Here is a 23,015-nt window from a genome sequence, read left to right on the forward strand (position 1 = left end):
GAAAAAAGGTCTTATTTCTTTATTGCATATTTGCTGTATAAAAATGGCAGGTAACTCGGTTACTTGGAATAATACCATTGAATATTTTTCTTAAATTTTTGCTGTCCAGAAATTCTGGTGACTTGATATCAAGCTGGGTTCAGACTTCTAAACTACTACTATACTTAACCTTTTTTAATCTTCCAAGGAAATGGCAACGATATACAGAAAAAACAGTACAACTTACAAAGTCTGTCAAACATCTTGTTGAGAGTTTTTATTTATATGCTTACAAAAAGAGCTTGTCATGCAATAAATGTCTGCCCGCCCAATACTCTGCTTTTGGATTTGTACATTTTGCTTCCAGCAGTTTGTCTTCATTAAATGTAGTGAGCCATCTGGTGGCATATCAAAAACATATACTCTAACTTTTATGGCATGACAACTATGTTAGCTTTTCAGTGCTGGTTTACCGTTTGTTATCCAAGGGAAAGAAATACTGTAACTTGCTTCGTTTTGATTGTTCAGCTGTTGTTATAAAATCATGCAATGCTATCACTGCTAATCTGAAAACAAAAACGTGGGGTTTTTCTTAGTTAAACTTTTTCAGGGTAGCTGTGAAATTGTAGTGTTCTCACTTTGTGCTGCGTGATTTCAAAATGAATTAATATAATTTTCAGTTCCTAGATTTGTTGGTGAAATTATATGAATAAATACGAGTAAATATACTTTTTTCTTTTTCTCCTTATAAGGATTTTAAAATACCTAGTAATCCCACACTGAAGATTCCATTAGCAGCTGTCTTTGACGACTTAGATATAGAAGTGGAAGAAGATGAGTTAAAGACTAGAGGTAATAAAAGTAAATCCCAGTGCTTTGTTGCCCTTTATCACATGTGGATGTCTCCAAGTCTGGTTCTCTTCCAAGTGGAACTGTTTACTATTCTGCTCCAACTAAGACATTTATTTTTAGTTTCACCTTCGTTGCAGTGATCTTTGCTTACCTTCAGAGCAGAAGCTGCGGTGGTCAATGTAGTGCACCCATGGAAGCACCAACAAAAATAAGAAAGCATGTTGGAGTGATGTTTAGTGTAGCTGGTGTTCTAGCCACTCTGGTCAAGTAGTTTTTTATTATAAAATGTAATGTTTTCGCCTGTCCTAAAAGGTTCCTGATTTGAATGCTTTCCTGCGTTTTTGCATGACCCTTTTCTGAACCTGTAGTATCCCATATGGGTTTGGGGGGTTTTGTTTTCTCCTTTTTGGTAATGGATTTGATGGGCTGCCAAGCTTTCTGATAAAAAGGTTACACCACCCTAATGTTAAACAATTGTGAAGATGAAAATGAGAGTGGATGAAACCCTAAACAGTGAAGCCTTGATTTCTCATTTCATAAGAGAACATAGTCATTATTTCTTTAAAGTCTCAAATTGGTATTGATCCTTTTAAAAAGTATATATGTACTTGTTAGTAAAGAAAATTTTTCTATGATAACTACTATTGTGTCAGAAAAATCTGACCAGCAGATTAAGGTATTGTTTTTGAGATGCCAGTGCATATGTCAAGGCAGTTTGTTTTCCATCAGTGATGATGAAAGAGTTAGTTATTCTAATTCATGGATCTCATTTCCCTTTACTCATCTACTGCCAGCTTCGCCTCTCCTAAGTCTGCTGGCATTGGCCAAAAAACCTGCTTTGCCCCTTCTGTTGTCTGGCACGGTCTTTCTGGATATGTCACCACCCTACTAATTTGCCATCTGCCCTTAAATCACTAAAGCATGCGTTTTATTCCCGGTTAGTTTCTCCTAACAATATGTGTATTTATGTGCCTTGTCCTCTTAATGTTTTTTGGGAATGTAGCTTATATAGACCTCATATATAAGTCGAATTGCATTAAAGTCCCCGTTAATATTGATGTGACTGTGTTAACGCATTGCTCAAATTTAAAGGAAAAAACTTCTTTAGCTCAATCTTCATTCTTAAAATTTCTTTTAAAATGCTTTTGATGAAGCAAACACTAGAATATATCTTTGCAAGAAAAGTCTATTAGAAAACTTTCCTTGCAACTGGAGGTTGGAAAACTGCAGTAAGAGTATCTTCCTGATGTATCTTCTGCTGTTAAAAAAAATCCTATGGCTGTTCTTGCTTTCCTGTTTCAGTAAGAATGACCATCATTTTTGTTGCAGAAATTGGAAAGGTAGAATGCAGGTTCAGGTGTGGGAAGCAGGACTATATTTCCATTCATACAGATAGTTTAAAAACCTCTTAAAGCTTTCAAATGAAGCTCTGTGCATTATAAAATTCAACTAGGGTAACCAAACTTGGGTTTAGGTGTGAAAGGATTTTCTTAGTAAGTTTTATTGTTCTGCATCAGACTAAAATGCTAGGAGTAGTTCCTATATTTCAAGGATTGCATAGGGCCAATGGTGTTGATTGCTGAATATTTTGTTTTCCAGTCTTATTGATTCTTTGCTTATAAAAGTTACTGTTTTCTCACACAAAAGCAATTTTATTTTTAAATTAATTACTTCATTAATTTAACAGTTTAATAGCTATGAAGAGCAAGTGTTTCAGATTTCTTCAATTGAGATCATATGATAATTATGACTTGTTTAAGTAGCCTTTCCTTAAATATTTAGAGAACGTTTTTCATGACTCCATGATCACTGAAAGAATATAGGTTAATTGTAACTTTATGTGTGTGGAAAAATGATATATGGATATCAGTAAAGAAAGTAAACAATCTAGGCTTCAAAATTAATTCAGTGGGGAAGTTGAAACTGTGTCTGTGTATAAAAGGGTATATAACTGACATAGACAAAGACCGATTGTAGGTAAGTATAATTCTCATTCTGGGATAATCACATGCTGAGTAGGTTTTGAATATTTAGTGTAATCTGACTATTGGCATGAACTTGAGACAGAAGAATGAAATCTTCCTTGAGAAGCTTTTGGTAATATGATTAATGGTTGCAAACGCAGCGTAGCAACAGTTTAACTGAACACATAAATCTTTAAGTTCCAGTAAAACTTAAATATTGATAAACATATTTTAAATCACAATCTGCAGCTGTCGTAAAACAGAAGTTAATAAGGTGAACACAGTCTACTTGTCTGAAGTGTTCTACTAAGCCAAAATCAAAACACTTAATTACTTCGTCTTGTTAGGACTCCTAAAGGAATACTAATCTATGTTTCTTTTAGTTAGAACTCTGCATTATAATTGGCATCAGAAGTGTTACACAAGTATTTTAATTAGTACATATTTTCTAAGAAGTATTTTCTTTAATATGTCCTGTATTGGATTAACCTACTTGCTGAATATTCATCCTGTTTTTCAGGTCTAACAGGATTAAAAAATATTGGAAACACTTGTTACATGAATGCAGCTTTACAAGCTCTTTCCAACTGGTAAGGAAAATGGTTGTAAATGTAATTTTATATTTGCTTATACATGCATTTTCTCAACATGGACTTAAGGATTTTAAAGGGCTGCACTGCAATGGTAGAAGACATTTATTTGTTTAATCTCAGTCTTTTATACTACAAACAGTTGTGTCACTGCTAGGAAAAAAAAAAGGTATTGTGGTCTATAGGCTACTCAGCTTTTCCCCCGTTCTATTCTAATTCCTCACTGTCCTCAATAAAAATATATGCAGTTCTAGAGATTAGAAGAAAATCTGATAAAAGCTATTCATTTTGTGGTTTTGTTTTGTGCTGTAGAACAAATCAAAGGAAATGCATAAGAATAAACTGTAATTAAAAAAAAAGACACATTAAGCTGAAAAGGCCCAAATTCAGTCCTTACAAACATTGCATCTGGGATGTTTTATGCTGCGTCACCCTAGGAATGGCTAGAATACAAAACCTTCTCATCCCATGGGGATGCCAGACAAGTTCATGAAGGAGAAATCTACAAAAGCTGAAGAGATAAACCTGCTGTCCAACTCCAGAGTTCTTGCGCTTGAAATGGTTGAGTGGGACAGCACTTGAGCAAAGCTCATAGATCTGCTTATGGCTGCAGTCCAAGGCAGGAAACAGGGCTGAGTAGAGCTCACTGAAATCCTTCGTTGAAGGAGAGGAGAACTGAGGCAAATCTCTCTAGAAGGTAAAGAACTGGACATGAGGAAATGACTCCATTGAGAAATGGCAAATTTTGCAAGTGTGCTGGGACACCACCTGCCTTGGGCGCAGACACGTCCGATCTGTATCAGGGTTTGGGACTTCAAAAGGGAGGTTGAAGAGAGAGCAGTGAGAGAGTGTGCGAGTTGCCAACGCTGCATGAAGTAGACAGATAAGTAATTTACAAACATCATGTGGCACTATTGGATTCTAGAGAGAAGAAGATTTGTTTGAGATGCTGTTTGTGGACTAGACTTGGGTGACTGTCGCTGCAGTGGTGCGCATGTCCTTGTGTGCCTTGAATTTCAATCCCATTAGACAATTCTGATGCTTTCATAGATGCCAGAATATGTCTGAGGAGCAGCGTTGCTGGACTGCTGAAATCCCACTAGGAAATATTTGGTTACAGCATTTAAGGATGTCAGTTACATAATAGTATTCTTCTGTTTTCATATTCTTGTATGAAATGTAGATTTCCTCTTGTATTTTAAAGACCTGAAACAACCTAAAGAAAATACTGTCGTCTTCTTTTTAATCAGCCCACCTTTGACGCACTTTTTTCTTGACTGCGGAGGCTTAGCTAGAACAGATAAGAAACCGGCAATTTGTAAAAGTTACCTCAAGCTGATGACAGAGCTCTGGCACAAAAGCAGGTGATTAAATAATTTTGCTGATTAAATGATTACAAATAAATTCTGGAGTCATGAAGGATGCATTAATCTGTCCTAGGTTTCTAATTGTTATTTTTGTGTATCACAGAATTACACTCATAAATTAAGGAAGGAAAGACTAACTTGAAAGATTTAAACACTCCTTATAACCTGTTCTTTTCTATATCTACCAAAGACAAGACAAATAATTGATGTAAATTGCAGTAAGGAAGATCTGACAAGAAATAGATGATAAGCACTATACAAAATAGCATTAAGCTTTTAAAAATAAGTTTATATCTGTCAGAGATACACTAAAATGTTGTTACTTTATCCTCTCTGTGTCCTTCATTCTAGATCAATGTTTTATTAATTTGTCTTATTTCCTTATGTGGAATTTCTGTTATCTCTAAGAAGATACTTTAAAATATAAGTACAATGGTCCAGAAACAGTAATTGTGCATACTGCCAAGAGTATGTCTGATTTGTCATCTGATTTGCTGACAAGAAATGTGGCATTAAAGTCCTGATACTGTCTCTGTTTCTGTTGGATGACAGACTTTTTTCAAAAATTGTATTGTTAATTATTCAGCACCAATATTATGTTTGGTTAAGATTAATATTATTGATGTTAGAGGTGCTATAGTTCAGGTGCAGCTAAATTTATGATTCTAGTAAAGATAGGAAATTTCACTTAAATGCTTGATTTCTTTCCTATATGTATTAATATATTTGAAACTTGTTTTTCTTTAGACCTGGTTCTGTTGTTCCTACTGGTTTATTTCAAGGAATTAAAACTGTTAATCCAATGTTTCGAGGCTACTCTCAACAGGTAAAACTTTCTGATGTCTTTTAAATCTGCCTAAGCCATAATGTTATCTCTTATTTTTAAACTTAATGCTTAAGATATGCTTCCTATATTTGTTTAAAGCATACGCAACAAAGTTTATATGCTTCAAATGTAGATTATCTGAAACCAAACTACCAACAGTTAAGTCGGGTTTTATGTTTGTATATATAAAATTCTTGAAAGGCCTTCAACTTTGGAGAATAAGTCATTTTCCCTTTTTCCAGGAAAATTAAAAGAATATGTATCTAAAACATTCGCTTTGCGTGAAATAATACTGCTAACATTTGAGCAGTACCAGAAAACAAAGGTGTTAAAAATATAAAAGAATAGAATTATTTTTTTCTATTCATCTACCTGTAAAAAAAAAAATACAGTATACCATTTTCATTTAGTATCTTTGGGAAAAAGAAAAAAAGCAAACAAAACAAAAAACCCAAAACAAACCAACCAAAAAAAAACCACAACCAAAACAACACACCAGTTTGTGTTTAGTAAGCCATATTGCAGGAGCTGTAAGTTGGTGACTTGTTAGAGGCATGGGTTATCACATAGTAAAGGCATTCTTCGGTTGATCCTTCTTATAATATCTTGCTGCGTTCCTATGGTTTGCAGTACTTTATTGAAAGGTTTTGGGCTGGAGGAAAAAATTAAACCCTCTTATTAGAAAAGCTTACTCATATCTTCCAGGAATCTGCTGTTATTCAAAGGAATTTTGCTGTTTCAGTTAACATGTCTTGTATTCGTGGAGTGGAGGATTAGAGCACATTTTAATGTTCAAATGCTGTGTGTAGCTGTAAAGTAAATGTTTAAGTAGTAATATAAATGTTTTTTAATTTACTCATTAATTTCTTAAGAGCCACGTGAATTTCTGGAAAAGTATCAGTCTTGGTAACTGCAAATCACAGAATCACAGAATGTCAGGGGTTGGAAGGGACCTTAAAGCTCATCCAGTGCAATCCCCCCATGGAGCAGGAACACCCAGATGAGGTTACACAGGAAGGTGTCCAGGCGGGTTTGAATGTCTGGGCAGCCTGTTCCAATGTTCTATTACCCTCACTGAGAAGTTTCTTCTCAAATTTAAGTGGAACCTCTTGTGTTCCAGTTTGAACCCATTACCCCTTGTCCTACCATTGGTTGTCACTGAGAAGAGCCTGGCTCCATCCTTGTGACATTCACCCCTTATATATCTGTAAACATTAATGAGGTCACCCCTCAGTCTCCTCTTCTCCAGCTCCAGAGCCCCAGCTCCCTCAGCCTTTCCTCACGCGGGAGATGCTCCACTCCCTTCAGCATCTTTGTTGCCCTGCACTGGACTCTCTCCAGCAGTTCCCTGTCCTGCTGGAACTGAGGGGCCACAACTGGACACAATATTCCAGGTGTGGTCTCCCCAGGGCAGAGTAGAGGGGCAGGAGAACCTCTCTGACCTACTGACCACCCCCTTCTAACCCACCCCAGGTACCATTGGCCTTCCTGGCCACAAGGGCCCAGTGCTGACTCATGGTCACCCTGCTGTCCCCAGGACCCCCAGGTCCCTTTCCGCTACACTGCTCTCTAATAGGTCATTCCCCAACTTACACTGGAACCTGGGGTTGTTCCTGCCCAGATTCAAGACTCTACACTTGCCCTTGTTATATTTCATTAAATTTTTCCCCGCTCAACTCTTCAGCCTGTCCAGGTCTCGCTGGATGGCAGCACAGCCATAATAAATAAACTGTATGGAAACTTGGTTCTTGCAGCTTTGAACACTGAGAATGTCTTTTTTCATGCAGAGCAACACTTAATGAGAACCTTTTTAGGTTCTGCCTGGTTCACACTTCAGTTGTATGTTTAGGAGGTTTCGTGGCAACAATTCCAACAAAGCAGGTCTTTCATGACCGACACTCTCCTATTGCCCAGCATCGCCAGTTGGGCAGCCGTGTCCTATATTCAGGTAGAAGAAGAAATTATTTTGCTCAATGAATTTATCAATTAATTTGTGTCTCAAGGTTTGAGTCCTTCTTTTTTTTTTTCTCTTTTTTTGTAAAATGATTACCAGCAAATAGTCATTCTAGATTTTTGTTAATTACCCAAGCTTGAATCTCAAATCTGATAGATGTAGTTTTTAAGAAGAATGTTTTTCAGTCAGCAGTTGTGAGCATAATAACTAATTGGGATTGGGATGGATGGGAATGTTGAGCAGCAGAAGTTACTATTATGAACAACCCGAATACAAAAAAAGAAAATAGAAGCAGTAGTAGGTGCCAAGAAGAGACTATTGTTTTCTCCCATGCTTGCTTTATTAGATACTCTCTATTGCCAGGAACCAAGCTGCTGCGTAGATTGTCAAAATTTGATGGCTTTTAAGATATTTTGAAACATGGATTAGACTTGTAGTAATACTTGACAGCTCTTTGTGGAAACACTGATAGTTGAGGAATCTTGTCCAGGCTTGAGAAGAAGAATAGAGATCTTGTAGGCAGTATGATGCAATTGGAAAGATGGGCTAAGTGCATCATAATACTTCTTAATAGAGTATTTCCATACATAGGGAAAGCAAGGCTCTGATTGCATTGCTGATGCTGCTGCATAAGGCTTTAAAAAACTGTCCCTAAAATGTTCCTTTACCAGCAAAACCGGAATCTGACCACACTGGTGGTAGTTGCTCGATTTACATTTATCATTCATATAAGCTGTGGCTGTATTTTTGTTGAAGTTGTTGAAAGAAGCTTTTTGGGAACTGAAGTGTTTTGGAGGAAACTTGTATGATACTTGTGACATGCAAGAAAAAATATGTGGTCTGGCAATGCAATTTCTTTTGAATATTAGTCATGGGACAGAGGACTTTACCTTATTCTTCTTGAACAGCTGCAGCTTTCATTTTAGCGATCTGTATCTTTTCCTGAAATGACTTTAGTACTTTCCAAATAAAATGGAATAATACTGTAAAACTTGTTTAAAATCCTAGGATGCACAAGAGTTTTTGCGTTGTCTAATGGATTTGCTTCATGAAGAGCTTAAAGAACCAGTTGTGGAACTGGAGGATGCCCAGCCTGTGAGTGTTGAAGAGAGCATGGAAGAAGACAAGAGCCAGTCAGATGTCGGCTTTCAGCCCTGTGAATCCTGTGGTACCTGTGATAAACCAGAAAGTGATGGTATTTTCAAACCTGTCTTAGAGGATCCTGCGGAGACAACCATGTTAATTCAGGATGATGATAACAACTCAATCACATCAAAGGATTGGCAGAAGGAAAAAGTATCAAGCAACAAGCTGAAACGAGCAAATTCTATAGAAGACCTGGAAAAAGACACAAACACTGCTGCAGAGAGCACTGAATTTCTAAATAATCAAGGAACTGTTAAAGTCCAGATACACAGCAGATTCTCAGGTAATGCATTACTAATGCACCATTGAACTAGTCAAATTCTTAATCATAATATCTGTGTGAGTGGAAATGAGTTACGATAGAATACACTAGACAGGTACAGGTCAAATAGGGTAGATGGATTTACTTGTAAATAACGTGCCGCCTTAATTTATTTTTTCAGTTTAGGTGTTCTAAATTCAATTTGAATTCCCTTGAGAAGCTAAAGGTTTGTACTGGGTAGGGTTTCAGATAACCCAGGAGAGTGGATGTTTTTTGTGTTTGTTCTTAAATTAAAGGTATGTGAATGTAAATGGTGATTCATTCCTAAATGTCCAGTGACTTGACAGTGTGGTTAAATAAGTTACGTAACAATTGCATCTGTTCATTCTGCAGTATATTTTTCATAGAATTTATGAAATAATGCAAATATTAATTGCAGAGTACATCAATGATGTCCACATGAATGATATATCTGCAGCCCAGACTCCGCCATCAAATGAAGGGATGAATGCACGCTTATCAAACAGTCCTCCAAAATCCTTCTCGTCATGCTCTTCGCTGGCACCAGTCCACAAAAAAGGTATCAGCCCTTTATTTTCTCCCTCCTGGTACTGAATTTCTCTGTATTACAGTTTTCATTTTGTTGTTTCTTGCGTCTTGCATAGCAATGCAGCATTGTTCTTAGGGGTTTGGGGTTTGGTTTGGTTTTTTTTTTTAATCCCCTATCCCCCGTGGGAAGAGGGAGCATCATATAAGCTGGACATATAATAAGACTCCCATTACTTCTATAAAATTCTGATTATTTTGAAGCATGAATAGTATTTGCTTTGAGAGGATGGAGAGAAGGAAAATGTGGGAGAAGTTAGTACCACAGAGAGGTAATGCTTTTCAGAGAACATGCACATTGGTTCCTCTGCAGAAGTTCAGTAAGTCAGCATTTTAGTTTACCAAGGCTTAAGGAGCACTGTGTACCTATATTGTAGATACACATGTAAAATGTTAACTGCTTTATGCTTATCACTGTCTTTGCGGTTTAGAGTATTTTTTTTGACACTTCCCACAGTATATCAGCATCCAGAATGTTTAGACTTCTATTACTTTTAGATACAAGACATTGCAGCTTTAGGGCACAAGGAACAATATATGATTTATTTTTTTTTAATTCCCCCTTACTTGTCTAACTGGAGACCTGAATAAGCTGCTGTTGGGCTGGATTCTAGTAGTAAATTTAGTGTATTTCAGCCCACTGCCAATGTTGTGATACAATAAGCTTGTGTATGAGCTCTTCAGCCCAACATGGTTAAAACTTCCTAGAAAGATATAATCAAATTAAATGTCAGATCAAATGTGCCTTTTTAAGTTTATACATTGGGATTCCTGCCAAGATGAATCTCATGGCAGTAGGCTGTAGATTTCAAGACTGGAAATCTGAGTTTTCCTGAAACAGAGGCAAAATTTTCTGGTGTTTTTCCCCCATAAACTGCTTGAGGAACCTACATGAATTGCCTGGTACTAGCAGTAGTCAGGTTGTGTAATTTCTAAGGAATATTTAATAAATAGTAACCAGGGCTTGGCTCATAATTTAATCCAAAATACGTGTGATCTCTAATTATGTTATGCAAAGTTGAAGGAAATCAGAACCCACTGTATCTTGCTCTACTTTCAGCATTTTATTCTTGTCATTGTATAGTTCCAACTGTATCATCACCAAAAAGGAAGAAGCGCAAGAAGTACAGGAGTGTTATCTCTGATATATTTGATGGAACTATAATAAGCTCAGTACAGTGCTTGACTTGTGATCGGGTGAGTAAGAAAGGGGACTTCTAGCATTTAGTATGTTTTTCTCACCAATACAAATACTCATGAATGCAGTTGTTCTCTGGTAACTTTATTCTTTCATGGCAGATTTCCTCAGAAATTTAGGTTGTTTCATACTTGTTCACTCAAATAGCAATAGCAGCTACTACCAGCACTTTGTGTTTAGACTAGCTTGAATTGAGCTGGATATATACTCAGAGCTGAAAAATAACATTTTGAGAATTGGTTTATACCAAGGATGGAGAAAGAGGCTTGCTCTTCAACTTCACTTAGGTAGGATTATTTTATACTAATGTTCTGAATACTCTAATACATACCTGCTACTGTAATAAGTTCTCAGGTACATAATGTTACAAAGAAAAGTAAGAGACGGTAGTTCAATAACACTGCTAAACAGTCTTATCAGGTAGACTGAAGCTAAGAAAACTCAAGACACTTTTACAGGTCATATGAATCATTAACTGCTTTCTGAAATTGTCCTCTACTGCAAGATGTGGTGCAATATAGGAATAGTTGTTTTTTTTTTTCCTGTACTGTTTGCTTATAGAATTACTTAGAACAGCACACATGATCATTTAAAATAAAGTCAATTATCAAACATGTCTAGTGGACCACTTTAGTTTCAAAACAATAGTATCAAACATTGGAGATCCAAATCTTTGCATTGGGAGCAAGTTTCTCAACAGCAAGTTTAAAGCTCCCCCTGATGCAGTTGCATGCCCTTACTGCTTCGCTTGCTTTACAGCTGAGAATATAGAGACCTCAGGGTAACTGGTGAGCAAGTCCAAAAAACAAATAAGAATTTTTAAATTTTAAAGTTTGTTTGATGTTTTGCTCTGTGACTATGTGATCACTAGATCCAGGATAGGAGAAGGCAAATGCACAACTGAGTCTGTTTTACAGCAGGTCCAGTTATATCAGGTCAAGATAATGTCAAAGTAAAGTGCTGTCAAAAAAATGGGCTGAAGCTTTCTGAAATGAGCTTGTATAACAGGAGCCAGAGGCAAAAACCAAAGAGCTTTGCATGATTAGTAGGAAGACAATTAATAACAAATTGGAAATTACTTTGTAATTAATGGTGTACTTTGCTTTTCTAGTCAAGCTTAACTCTGTATTTTTTATGTATTTTCTTCTTTAGCTGTCTGTAACCCTGGAGACCTTCCAGGATCTGTCCTTGCCTATTCCAGGTAAGGAAGATCTTGCAAAACTCCATTCTGCCAGTCATCAGACATCTCTAGTCAAAGCAGGGTCATGTGGAGAAGCATATGCACCCCAGGGATGGATAGCTTTTTTTATGGAATATTTCAAAAGGTAAATAATATTTACCTTGTTTTGTTTATTTATCTATTTTGAAATTCCAGTTTCTGCTCTTCTGGCAGAACATTTGTTGGTTTTCTTTCTTTTCTGTCAATGATGTTTCAGGTTTGTTGTCTCATGTGTTCCTAGCTGGTTTTGGGGTCCGGTTGTAACCTTACAAGATTGTCTTGCTGCCTTTTTCGCCAGAGATGAGCTCAAGGGTAAGAGGTTAATTACATCAACATGTTTCTTCTGTTTTTTTTTTTTTTTTTTCCCTCCTGTCACAATAAGATGATTAGTATCTTCTTAGCTTCATGCAATTAAGCAAAGGCCACCTGTTAGACTTAGTCATTCCTTGCTCTTATGGGATTGTTCATTTCAAAAAGGTAAGCTCCTCGTTTAACTGGATATTTGAGGCACAAAATGCCTATGAAAGCTGCTTGAGAAATGTCAAGTAAATCTGAATTTGGTTTCATGAAATGGTATCAAGTGAAGGTTCGTAACAATTTCAAAACACACCATATTAATACTCATTCTCATAACCTTAATTTGGACTTAGTAAATTATTTGCATTTTAAATTATATAGGATCATCTCTTTAGTTTATTCTGTACTGCATAAAAAGTAAGAGCCTTTCTATTTAGTTGGTATCTCAGCATTCTTACAACTGTTAAATATTGAATGCAACCTAAAGATAAATTCCCTTGAGACTTTTAAATATCAACTATATGCTCTTGAAGGATAACTATTTATTTGGATTTGGAGAATAATGGCTCTTTTTCTTCTCCCTGATATTTGCAGGTGATAACATGTACAGCTGTGGAAGATGTAAAAAGTAAGCTGGCTTTTACCTTTGTTTGTTTTAACTTGTCTTAATTTGAGTGCTTTAATCCTTCTGTTAGTCAAGAGGCTTTTCTTTCTGTTGGATATGTCACAGTGCTATTAATCTTTTGATACCACCTTGCGGTCTGGCTGTCAGGAATTTAGTATTCTAAAGGTGCAGGAGTTGGGAAGCACTGACTCACTGTACCATATTGCAAAACAAATGTGCTTAATTCTTTTTCATGTTCCTTACAATTTGAGACCTTTTAAAATTGTTTTTGATTGATAAAATAGAAGCTTTTAGCCCTCTACATTACTAGCAAATTTTCCTTGATACACAGTAGGTCACTTCAGTGTGTTAAAAATAAAGAAATATACGATGGCTTTAAATACTAAAGTACCAAGAAACAAAAGTGGTCTGAAGAATGATCAAAGTGTTTGTGGAAAAGGAGTGTTATTCCTTGCTATATAAGTGGTGATCTGCTGTAGGTAATTTCTTAAAAAAAATTAGTTGATTTCTTTTTCTCTTTTGCTGAATAATCATCTTTCACTAAGCTTCAAGTTCTTTATGCTGAGAGAAATTGTTAGCTAGATGCAACTTGGTTGTTTGTACTTGCTGCTTTGAATTTGTCAGCAGTACAGATTGTCTTTTCTTCTGAAGCGTCATTGTTTGCATCATTTTGGCTACTCCATGTCTAGTCTACATTCCAGAAATATTTTGCATTTACTAATGTAATGTTCAGCTTAGACTTTTGCTGATCTAGCACGATATAATAAAACTAAGTATTGTTTTGGTTTTTTTATTTGTTTAGGTTAAGAAACGGAGTGAAATTCTGCAAAGTGCAAAAATTTCCTGAGGTACTGTTACTACATGCACTTTAAAGCACTTTTTCTGCATGGTTAGGAATGTGGTAAGACTCATGGGTTGCATGGAGTAAGTTGTGTTCAAAACGTTACCTGATGAAAGCGTATCTTCATATTGGTATTTATTTTAAGAACGTGAACAACATTTAATTATTCACCCTGTAAGAAAGTGAACCTTGTACATTAACAGTAAAGTTAAAAGAATGGGATTTTTCTGTGTTCTTACTGTCAGCCTGCAGAACTTACTTATATTGTAGATCATAGAATTAAATACCACAGCCAGACTGGAAATCTTTTCTATAAGTAATGCTTGTAGCTTTACATTTTAAAAGTAATCCAATCTCACACTTCAAAACATGGGTTGATGGCTGGAATAGTCAGGAAGAATTAATGTCCCTTGTGACAAGATTGTGCAATAAGTGCATTGAGGAAGACAAAAGGTGTGTTCTTCATTGCTGCATCAGTGTTAGTAACTGTTCAGGGCTGTGTTTTTAGTACTGTCAGTAAGATAAGTCTTTGATAATTACAAATTCATTTCTAACTCCTTGAGCCACAGTTGATTTTAAAAAAAATAAATCTGTGGAACACAGAGCTTGTGATCGTTGCCTCAGGCCATAGACAAAAGTGATCCATTTGGGATGATAAAAGGCAATGATGGCATTCGTAGTGTAGTTGTTTAACAGCAAATAATAGCCTGTATAGTCCTTGAGTGAATCTGCCAATCCTTCTTACAGATCTTGTGCATTCATCTCAAAAGATTTAGACATGAACTTATGTTTTCCACGAAAATTGGGACGCACGTATCCTTCCCCTTAGAAGGCCTCGATCTTCAGCCTTTCCTGGCGAAGGACAGTCCAGCTCAAATAGTGACTTACGATCTCCTGTCTGTCATCTGCCATCATGGAACTGCCAGCAGTAAGTATGAGGTTGATTGTTTTGTCTTTGCAGTTGATATTCACACCAGCACTTCTGTTTAAGGATGATATCCATATGCTGAAGGGTAAATAGATAAGCATTGGTAATTATAATTTGAAAGATAAATGCTGTGATTTTTACCTTGAACCATCTTGCTCTCAAAGAGTTGACACATTTTGAAATTGTATAGCGTACCTAAATAAAATTGTAGGTGGAAAAAATTAACATGTCCTGCAATATTAAGTAAAAAACTATATGCACTATTGAAAGTGAATAGTATAAATGTGCAAATAATGTTACATGCCAGCAGATGACCAGCTATCAGCTGTTCTACACAGCTGTTGTGTAAAGTTTTGATGCTTTGCATGCCTTAGTGTTTTGGAAAGAGTTCACAAACCACCAGAGAGATGCCAGTAGTTTTTTTAAAAGATGTTCTCTTGGGTGATCACTGCCGATTAACCCTGAAACAGGCAGCAACTGCGTACTGATGAGTAGCTGAATTAACATCTTATATGTCCAGCTTGTTCCTGCCCAAGTGCTTTCAGTATTTATAAGATTTGGAAAATAGCAGGAAGAAAAGTTTGAAGCCAGAAACTTTGTAGATTTTCACAGAAGATACTCACCCCCTCCTCCTCCCCAGACTTGAGGTATCCATTACTTAAATGAAGTAGTTTCCATTTTTTCTGGATGCTTTTTCATCTTCCGTTTAGTGTTTGCTGAATGATGCTTCTTGTCATCGGTTTAGTAGATATTTGATTATTTTCTTATTGACAGTTGAATATGTATTTAAAAATAGTAATAATTTAAAATATATTATGAATAGTCCCAAAACCACGGTTAAGTATGGTCTTGATATCACGTAGCCATTTACACATCTATGCTAATTTCTGTTATAAAACAGACAAAGATTTGAAAAGAGTGGAAACTGGTTTGGTTAAACTGTAGTGACAGTCTTACACTGATTTGAAGCTCATGGTTCAGGAATACATTAGACAACAGGCTGTTGGAAGAGTTCAAGAATATACTGAAAGCAGTGTCCTACTTTCCACTAGCTGATAGAAATTCAGAAAAAAAAATAGCTGATCCTGAGTTTGAGAGCAATCAATATCCGGGTCCTGTCTACTAATGATTTAATGTTTCTCCCGTTTAAGACTTGGTTTTTTTGGACTTGCAGTGCAGTACACAAAAAGGAAGTAAAATGGGCAGCTCTGGACACTTTTTAATAACTCTTGTTTCTAACACTCTAGGTGGACATTACATAGCTTATTGTCGCAACAACTTAAATAATTTGTGGTATGAATTTGATGACCAGAGTGTCACAGAAGTGTCAGAAACCACAGTACAAAATGCAGAAGCCTATGTTCTCTTCTACAGGTAAGAAATGAAAGGTACAATCATACTCATATTAGTCAGGTATGGAAATGCATTTTTAAACACTTGGGCGGCTTTCAGAAATTAGCTGTCCCACGAAAATTATAGTGGAAGAGTTTCACCAACCAGAAAAGCCTGTACTGGAGAGAGACTTAAACCTTCAGTTATGTCCTTTACACTTGCTCTGTCACTGCTAAAACACGTATGGAACTTAAAATGAAAATTAAATCTGTATAAATATAGTAAGATTACTAGGAAGAGAACTTCAGGCAAATGTTAGAACTGGCCACCAATTACCTTGTTTTCAATTGGAGAAAGGGAATCCTGCGCACAGGGAGGTTTTACACATAGACTCCAACTATTAGAGCTCTAAAGGGAATTGTGGAAAGTCTTTAGCAGGTGTGATGTGGAACAACAGAGGTTTTACTGTGGTGTAGTTTAATTTCAGGGAAATTATAGACTGGTCTTTTCCTGAAAGCTGAAATGAAAGGCAAGAAGTCATGTTATTATTGTCTTCATTCTAAGAAATACTTGAAATCATAAAAGCAACTTAACTCAGTTTTCAAATTCTAAATTTCTGGGACTAAGATCAAATTTCCCCTAAAAGTTGACTGTGAAATAGATTGTGCCAGAGTTGCACAAGAAATTAGATGTGTTCTGAGAACGTTTTAACTTTCATTAGGAGCGCACACACCTGCCACTGTCTGAGCTGAGGCTGTGAGTCTGGCTCAGTAAGTCTTTTAAAAGGAAATGCGAATGTCACACCATATTGCCAAGAAAGAGCACTGTACCTGATTGTGGGCAAACATATTAAATAATAGCATTCATAAAATCTTATTTTTAATAAAGAAATATATGTACCCACAAAACACTACCAGACACACAAAATAGATGTTCTTTCAGTGCATTTTAGGAACCTTAGTGGAGACGGGTATGCATTTTTCAATTACAGCTGGAAAGTGAACTTAGCTACTTGAGTTTCATTTTCAGATTTTTAAGGATTTTGTTAAATAATTTTGACCTGAATTTCTTCAGGTAATGTAGTTTAACTGGGTTCATAGCATGTATTTTTCCTCCTGTTTTGTTTTGCTATACTATAAACAGTCTTGTTGCTACAGCCATTAGGTCTACCTGAAGCTTTTTATCAGCTCTTTGAGTCAACTTTGACTCTGTAAATTAACAGGGGTGGCCCAGTTTTTGTGTGATGCTGAGTGAAGTTTCAGGACAGGGTTTTGAAGGACGGAATGAATGGTTCCAACCTGCTTTTGGAGTAGAGAGGTTCTATCCAATCTAAAACCAGCAGAGCAGAGATATTTCCAGTTGGAACAGCTTCAGTGAGAAAAGTAGGGGAATACAAGAAAAGCAGGGGTATTACAGGATCTACTTGGAGATAAGTAAGGAGCATCTGCCCAAGGAGTACAGTTTGCAAAGCTTTAGCTTAAGAGACACGTAGAGGAACTGGGCAGATGGCAGAGCTTCTCTCCTCTCCTGTAATCACCTCTGCTGTCTCTGTTGCCATCTGACTATTTGCTTGCTTGTCTGGGCTGGTAAGTTAAACGGGAACTGTCAGGGGTCCTTGAGTTGTTAAACTAAGCAGGCAAAAGTTTTCTTGTAAGCATGATAATGCCTGTGCCACAGTTTGTCAGAACTAAGGACAAGCACAGGTTTGACAGAGCAAGGAGTCTTTGCTGCACTTCACGCTCTGTATGAACTGTCCTGACTCTTGTGACACGTGTTTCTGTAACGTGACAGTCCAGGTTTCTGCCACATATTTATGCTCTGCCTGTGCATAAAAGGTGCGAGGTTTTTCACGTGCTAAGTCAACTACTTCATACTAATAGAACTCTGAAATATAGACACAGCCCAGGTAATTTACTTGAAATGCGGTTTTCACAAATTAAATTATCTGCACTGTATACAAGGACATATATTTGTTTAACAATGTCTGTTTTGGTAATAGAAAGAGCAGTGAAGAAGCACAGAGAGAGAGACGGAGGATATCAGGCCTACTGAATATGATGGAACCAAGTCTTCTGCAGTTCTATGTTTCCAGACAATGGTTAAATAAATTCAAGACTTTTGCAGAGCCAGGACCAATTTCAAATAATGACTTTCTCTGTGTGCATGGAGGTGAGACTGTAACTGAGTATCATCCTAAAAGAATTTATCTGTTGACTGGTAGCTATACAGGGATGTATAGCTTTTCTTTTAATTAAAGGAATTTGAATATAGTAAGTCCATATTATGACTTCTGTAATTTCTTAAGTAAATTAGAACTATAACATAATTAAATTATTTATCTCATTTTAGTAGCTGACTAGTTAGAAATGGTACTGTGTGAAGTTCTGTTTTTTTTAATTTGCACATTTTGTTCATAGGCTTTCTTGGTTTTTAAAGAGGAACAGTTTGGCGTAGCTGCTTGCTTCCTAAACGTGTATATTCCCATTTTTAAAAATCCTATCACTTTGCCATCATCCTTAATACACTGGTCTGTCAATCTAAATCTTTTTCCAGCTACATGCTAGAAGCAACAAGAAGGTTTGAAAGCTGTGGAACAAGAAATTGGTCTGATGCAGAGTATTCAATGCATAGCAGTGTAAAAATAGGGTAGTAATTCTGTATATTTTGTATAGAGGCATAAAAATTTCGCTTTGTATGAATTGTTAATAAAATGAGAGAATTACATTAAGCAAAACATATTTTGGGAAATATCCATATTTGAGCACTAACATTCCAAGAAATCATTACTCCGTGGTGTTCCTATACCTATTTTCTAATAAAAAATACAGCTGTATTAGATTAGCCATTAGAGGTGCTGCCCCTGTTGCTGAACCAAACGTTTCACATGGGAATATTGTACCCCTGTAGCAATTTGCAGGGTGGGCACATGAGCCCTTGTGGCTGGGGCTTTCCTTCCGCACAGTTACAGCAGATGACTTGTTGTACAAGTGCCTGAACTACTAGATTTTCCCTATTCAAAAGAATTCCTGCGTAGCACATTGCGGCTTATCATGTGCTTCAATTCAACACTTCTAATTCTGCAAGCCCCTTTATTTCCGCCTGCCTCAAAACTTCACTGCTTTCAAGCATTGCTGTTGTTCGAAGTCTAGCAAACTGCTCAAAATTAACTTATTTGCTGTAATGTGCTTACATGCCTAGAACAAAATACGTAATCACTTTTTAACATTTTAATTGGATACCTTAAGAGGCATTTTGCAATCAGTATCTAAAAAGGATTCTAGCCCTTTAATTTTAGTCTTTCATATAGTTGGCATCTGCTTTTTGTAAACTTTTCAGCCTCACGAGGCTAAAATTAGAGCGGTCTCTTTAAATACAGTAATAGATTATACTATGCTAAAGCTCTTTTCACAAGATTTCTCTGAATTCATTGAAAGGTTGTATTTTTTTTAATGTAGAGATCTCTAATAGTCTCCCTTCCCCACCTGCCCCCCAGTAAAAATCACGAGTGTTTCTTTTTCTTCTGCAGGTGTTCCTCCACACAAAGCAAACTTCATAGAGGACCTAGTTGTAATGCTACCTCAAAATATATGGGATAATCTGTATAGCAGGTAAGTTTTGTATGGTAGCTGGAAAAAAATCCAGTGATACGGTTTGAGAGCAAATGTGTGCCAAGCAGCTACATCAGACTTTAGAATTAGTGGCTCAGAAAAATATGTGTATATTCTAGGCACAGCGCTAAGTAAAGGGATTGAAAATGGCTGATGCGTATAAATTGCTTGTGTAAAGTAACGTGAAAAGCCTACATAAAATAGTGTGTTACTGGGATAATACTTCAGTATTAAACCAAATCAACATGTATGGTATGTGCAAATGGCACAAAGTAGGTCAGCAGAAGTACGCTTTGCGAGAGGTATTTTGAAAGAGCTCTCTGTATCAGCTTCCTGTTCTCGTGTTGGCTGGACGCAGCTTTTCTGTTGGCTTTGAGTCCGCAGCCTCAGCTGCCAGTACTGCTTCAGAAGAACTTAGATATAAGTGTTCCATATAACTGCTCCACATTTTAATGTAGGTCAGGTTTAAGTGCTTGCTTACAAAGGAGGGATTCTTACAAGATGTGTCTCCTTTTAAAGTAACAAAAAGCTGCGGAAGAGCTTTGCTGATGACCTTAAGGACTCTGTATTTCACTTGCATTAAATATTTTTAGCTTTTAATTTCCTGCCACCTAAGCACTGTAGCTAAAGGGTTGTTTATTTGGATTTTTGGTGTTTTTTTTTTTTTTTCAAGTTTCAATAGACACAAGTGGAAATTAGAAATGCTACTATTTCCAGCTTATTTCCCCTTTCCTAGATGTACTGAATTTTTCTTCCGATTGACAAAAGAGTTCTCCATTTTTGGTATGCAGAAACATTTGCTAAATGTGAAGAAAAATGTTTTCAAACTTCTCATTAATTTCCCTTCTCTATAAGCTTTCTTAACAAGACATCAAACTTCAGTCATTTGATAGAAAGGTAGAAGTCCCAGAGATGATGGGGTCCTCTGGATTTTGAAAGTAATCTACTAGGTAGAAAAGAGGTATGAATCGTTATTGCTGAACATGTGACTGGTCTGTCTGGCTTCCCGACTGGCACGGGCACCCTTCAACAGCTCTGAAGCAACCACATCTTGCTTTTTGTCTTGCTGTTACCTGGAAATTGTAGGAGACTACCATGACAGCATTGGGTGAGAATTTAGGGTGAGGAAGCCAGCTGATTTTTACTGAGATAACATTAAGGAAAAGGAGATATTTTTCTGGGATGCCAGTTGCCAATCTGTGTCCCAAACTCATTTGTTTTGCTGCTCATGTGGCACTACTCCAGTTCCAAGTACTTTGGGGTCAGAGTTGCTTCAAGATAATGTGGTGTAATTCATACTTGACCTACTTTAGTTCAAAACTTGTGAACTGATCAGTGCTATCTGAAGACAAAGTGTCATCTTCAGAGGTGCAATTTCAGTGGGAAGTGACCATTTTATGAAACGTGTCTTTAAGTTGGGATGACTGAGGGCATACCAAAAACTTGTATGGACAAGTGCTGTTGTACGGGAATATGCTTTAGTTTTCAGTTAAAATACAACACTTCTGTGTTTGGGGAAGAAAACCAGCAGCCCAAATTATTATTTTTATGGACTGACAACCATACAAGTCTAAAAGGGGAAAAAAACCCAATGCCTTCCACGGCAGATTTTTGTTTTATTTTATTCACTAAATAAACATAGTGATTTTTCACTCTTGCTTAAGAACTTCAGTATTTTGAACTGAACTCATGTTACTATATTTAAGAGCACTCTCTTTTATCTCATTTAATTTTTGAAATAAAATCTGAAGTTTCAGAAGAGGAACAAAACTGGAAAAGAGAACACAGCTCTGACAAAGATAATTATTCAGCTAGGAGGCAGAACCTGGAATATCCTTATCTCAGTGTGTACATTAGCCTGACCTCTCTGTTGTAGTAAATGCATCTCTTAAGGCTGCTAGTCATTCAAGAATATTTTTTTTTAATCAGGCCTATAGATTCCAGGCTAGCAAATGCTATGTTCATATATATATACACACACACACATATATATATGTGTATATATATAACTATTATGCTCTTTGGTACCAGTGCCCCTGAAGGCTCCCATGTGTGCAGGTTCACAAAAGGAAAATATGGAGGGGAGGGTCATGGAGAATAACTTCTCAAGAACAAAACAATAAACAAATTTAGAGGCTGGCGTCAAGGAGGCAGCAAAGTGATGAAGAACCTGCAGCAGAATGGAGGAGCATGTTTAAGATAAACTGGCTGGAGCATTCTTCCCATAGTAACACCTTTTGATGTATTTGATACAGGAGGGTTTGAGATGGTTTGTGCTGGCTTTAGGCAGCCAGAACTTGGAAAATGGTTATGTCTTAGCATGGAGTACAAAATATTTCTAGGAAAACAAATGGTGGTGTTTGTGGATCAGTGTGATTGGCAGGTATCTGACTTCTGTTATGTATTATAAGAAGCTGACACCTGCGATGTCTACAGGTGCGTGATCTCTTTACAAGGTATTTTCCATTAAGTTTATGGTTTTTTACTGCAGGTATGGAGGAGGACCAGCTGTTAACCATCTGTATGTTTGTCACACCTGCCAAATAGAGGCTGAAAGAACTGAAAAAAGAAGGAAAAATGAATTGGAAATGTTTATTCGGGTAAAAAAGTACACACTTATTCATTCTGCTTTTTGACATCACCGTGACTTGACCCAAGGGGTTACCAGATGTGCATCAGTGATTCCTGTAACAAATGGCCTTTATTAAATATCTGCATACTTATATAGAATCTTTCTTTCCTGTCACTGACAGTAATGTTCATGTGATATCTCAAATAACTGTTTATATGTCAATGTACTTAAAGAAAATATTTAGTATGTTTCTTAATTTTTTTTTTTTTTTATAGTATGGAAGCAGAGTGCAGCCACATGAGCAGTTGTTCTTTATGCACTGCCAGTGATCTGTTTTGTGCAATCTGATAAGGCTTAGGCACAATAATAACATGCCAGCCAAAAGTTAATCCTAATCTTTATCTCTGGTTCTAATTTTTAAAATATTATTAGAGACATAAACATAAATAATTCAGTGTGAAGTAAATACTTTAGTATTGTAATGGATCTGTAAAATTACTGTCAAGCAGCTACTATATTTTCCATGATTTAGGGATTATGTGAGTTTAGTCTGGGTTACCACTGGTTAGCTGAGTCAACCTCATTTGCTTTAGCAATCAGTATTTTTCCCCTATAACCAATGATTATATGTGCACTGATGTGCAAGTATTTTTACTGGCTAGCAGACAGGAAATTCTGTTATCCTCTATAAAAATTGCTGAGGGAACGATGGCAAAACTTACTTTATCTCAAACCTTAAGAAGTTTTGTTGATGCTTTAGTTCATGGCTTCAAAGGGGAAGTATAGCTGTATTATTACAGAGCTAAAAGAGAATGACTTTAACGGTTTAAGTTACTTTTTTGCACGTTT

At 36.5% G+C, this 23,015-nt stretch overlaps 1 protein-coding gene across 5 annotated transcripts in view; it reads left to right on the top strand.

Annotated features, from left to right (window-relative positions):
- USP33 (ubiquitin specific peptidase 33) overlaps window positions 1-23,015 on the top strand; it is a 41,032-nt gene that overhangs the window by 12,724 nt on the left and 5,293 nt on the right. For 3 of the 5 annotated variants that reach the window (XM_082053161.1, XM_082053160.1, XM_082053164.1), the window contains 16 exons: window positions 732-831; window positions 3,316-3,385; window positions 4,636-4,749; window positions 5,500-5,578; window positions 8,541-8,961; window positions 9,380-9,520; window positions 10,631-10,743; window positions 11,897-12,068; window positions 12,171-12,275; window positions 12,855-12,888; window positions 13,688-13,733; window positions 14,474-14,654; window positions 15,902-16,028; window positions 17,986-18,155; window positions 19,513-19,594; window positions 22,086-22,194. In XM_082053161.1, the coding sequence (XP_081909287.1) occupies window positions 732-831; window positions 3,316-3,385; window positions 4,636-4,749; window positions 5,500-5,578; window positions 8,541-8,961; window positions 9,380-9,520; window positions 10,631-10,743; window positions 11,897-12,068; window positions 12,171-12,275; window positions 12,855-12,888; window positions 13,688-13,733; window positions 14,474-14,654; window positions 15,902-16,028; window positions 17,986-18,155; window positions 19,513-19,594; window positions 22,086-22,194 (2,064 nt within the window). Of the gene's footprint in view, window positions 1-731; window positions 832-3,315; window positions 3,386-4,635; window positions 4,750-5,499; window positions 5,579-8,540; window positions 8,962-9,379; window positions 9,521-10,630; window positions 10,744-11,896; window positions 12,070-12,170; window positions 12,276-12,854; window positions 12,889-13,687; window positions 13,734-14,473; window positions 14,655-15,901; window positions 16,029-17,985; window positions 18,156-19,512; window positions 19,595-22,085; window positions 22,195-23,015 lie in introns of all 5 variants that reach the window. The other 2 variants (XM_082053162.1, XM_082053163.1) reach the window with 2 other exon arrangements.

Source organism: Streptopelia decaocto (assembly GCF_964273445.1).
Source record: "Streptopelia decaocto genome assembly, chromosome: 5".
In the NCBI taxonomy this organism is placed as follows: Eukaryota; Metazoa; Chordata; class Aves; order Columbiformes; family Columbidae; genus Streptopelia; species Streptopelia decaocto.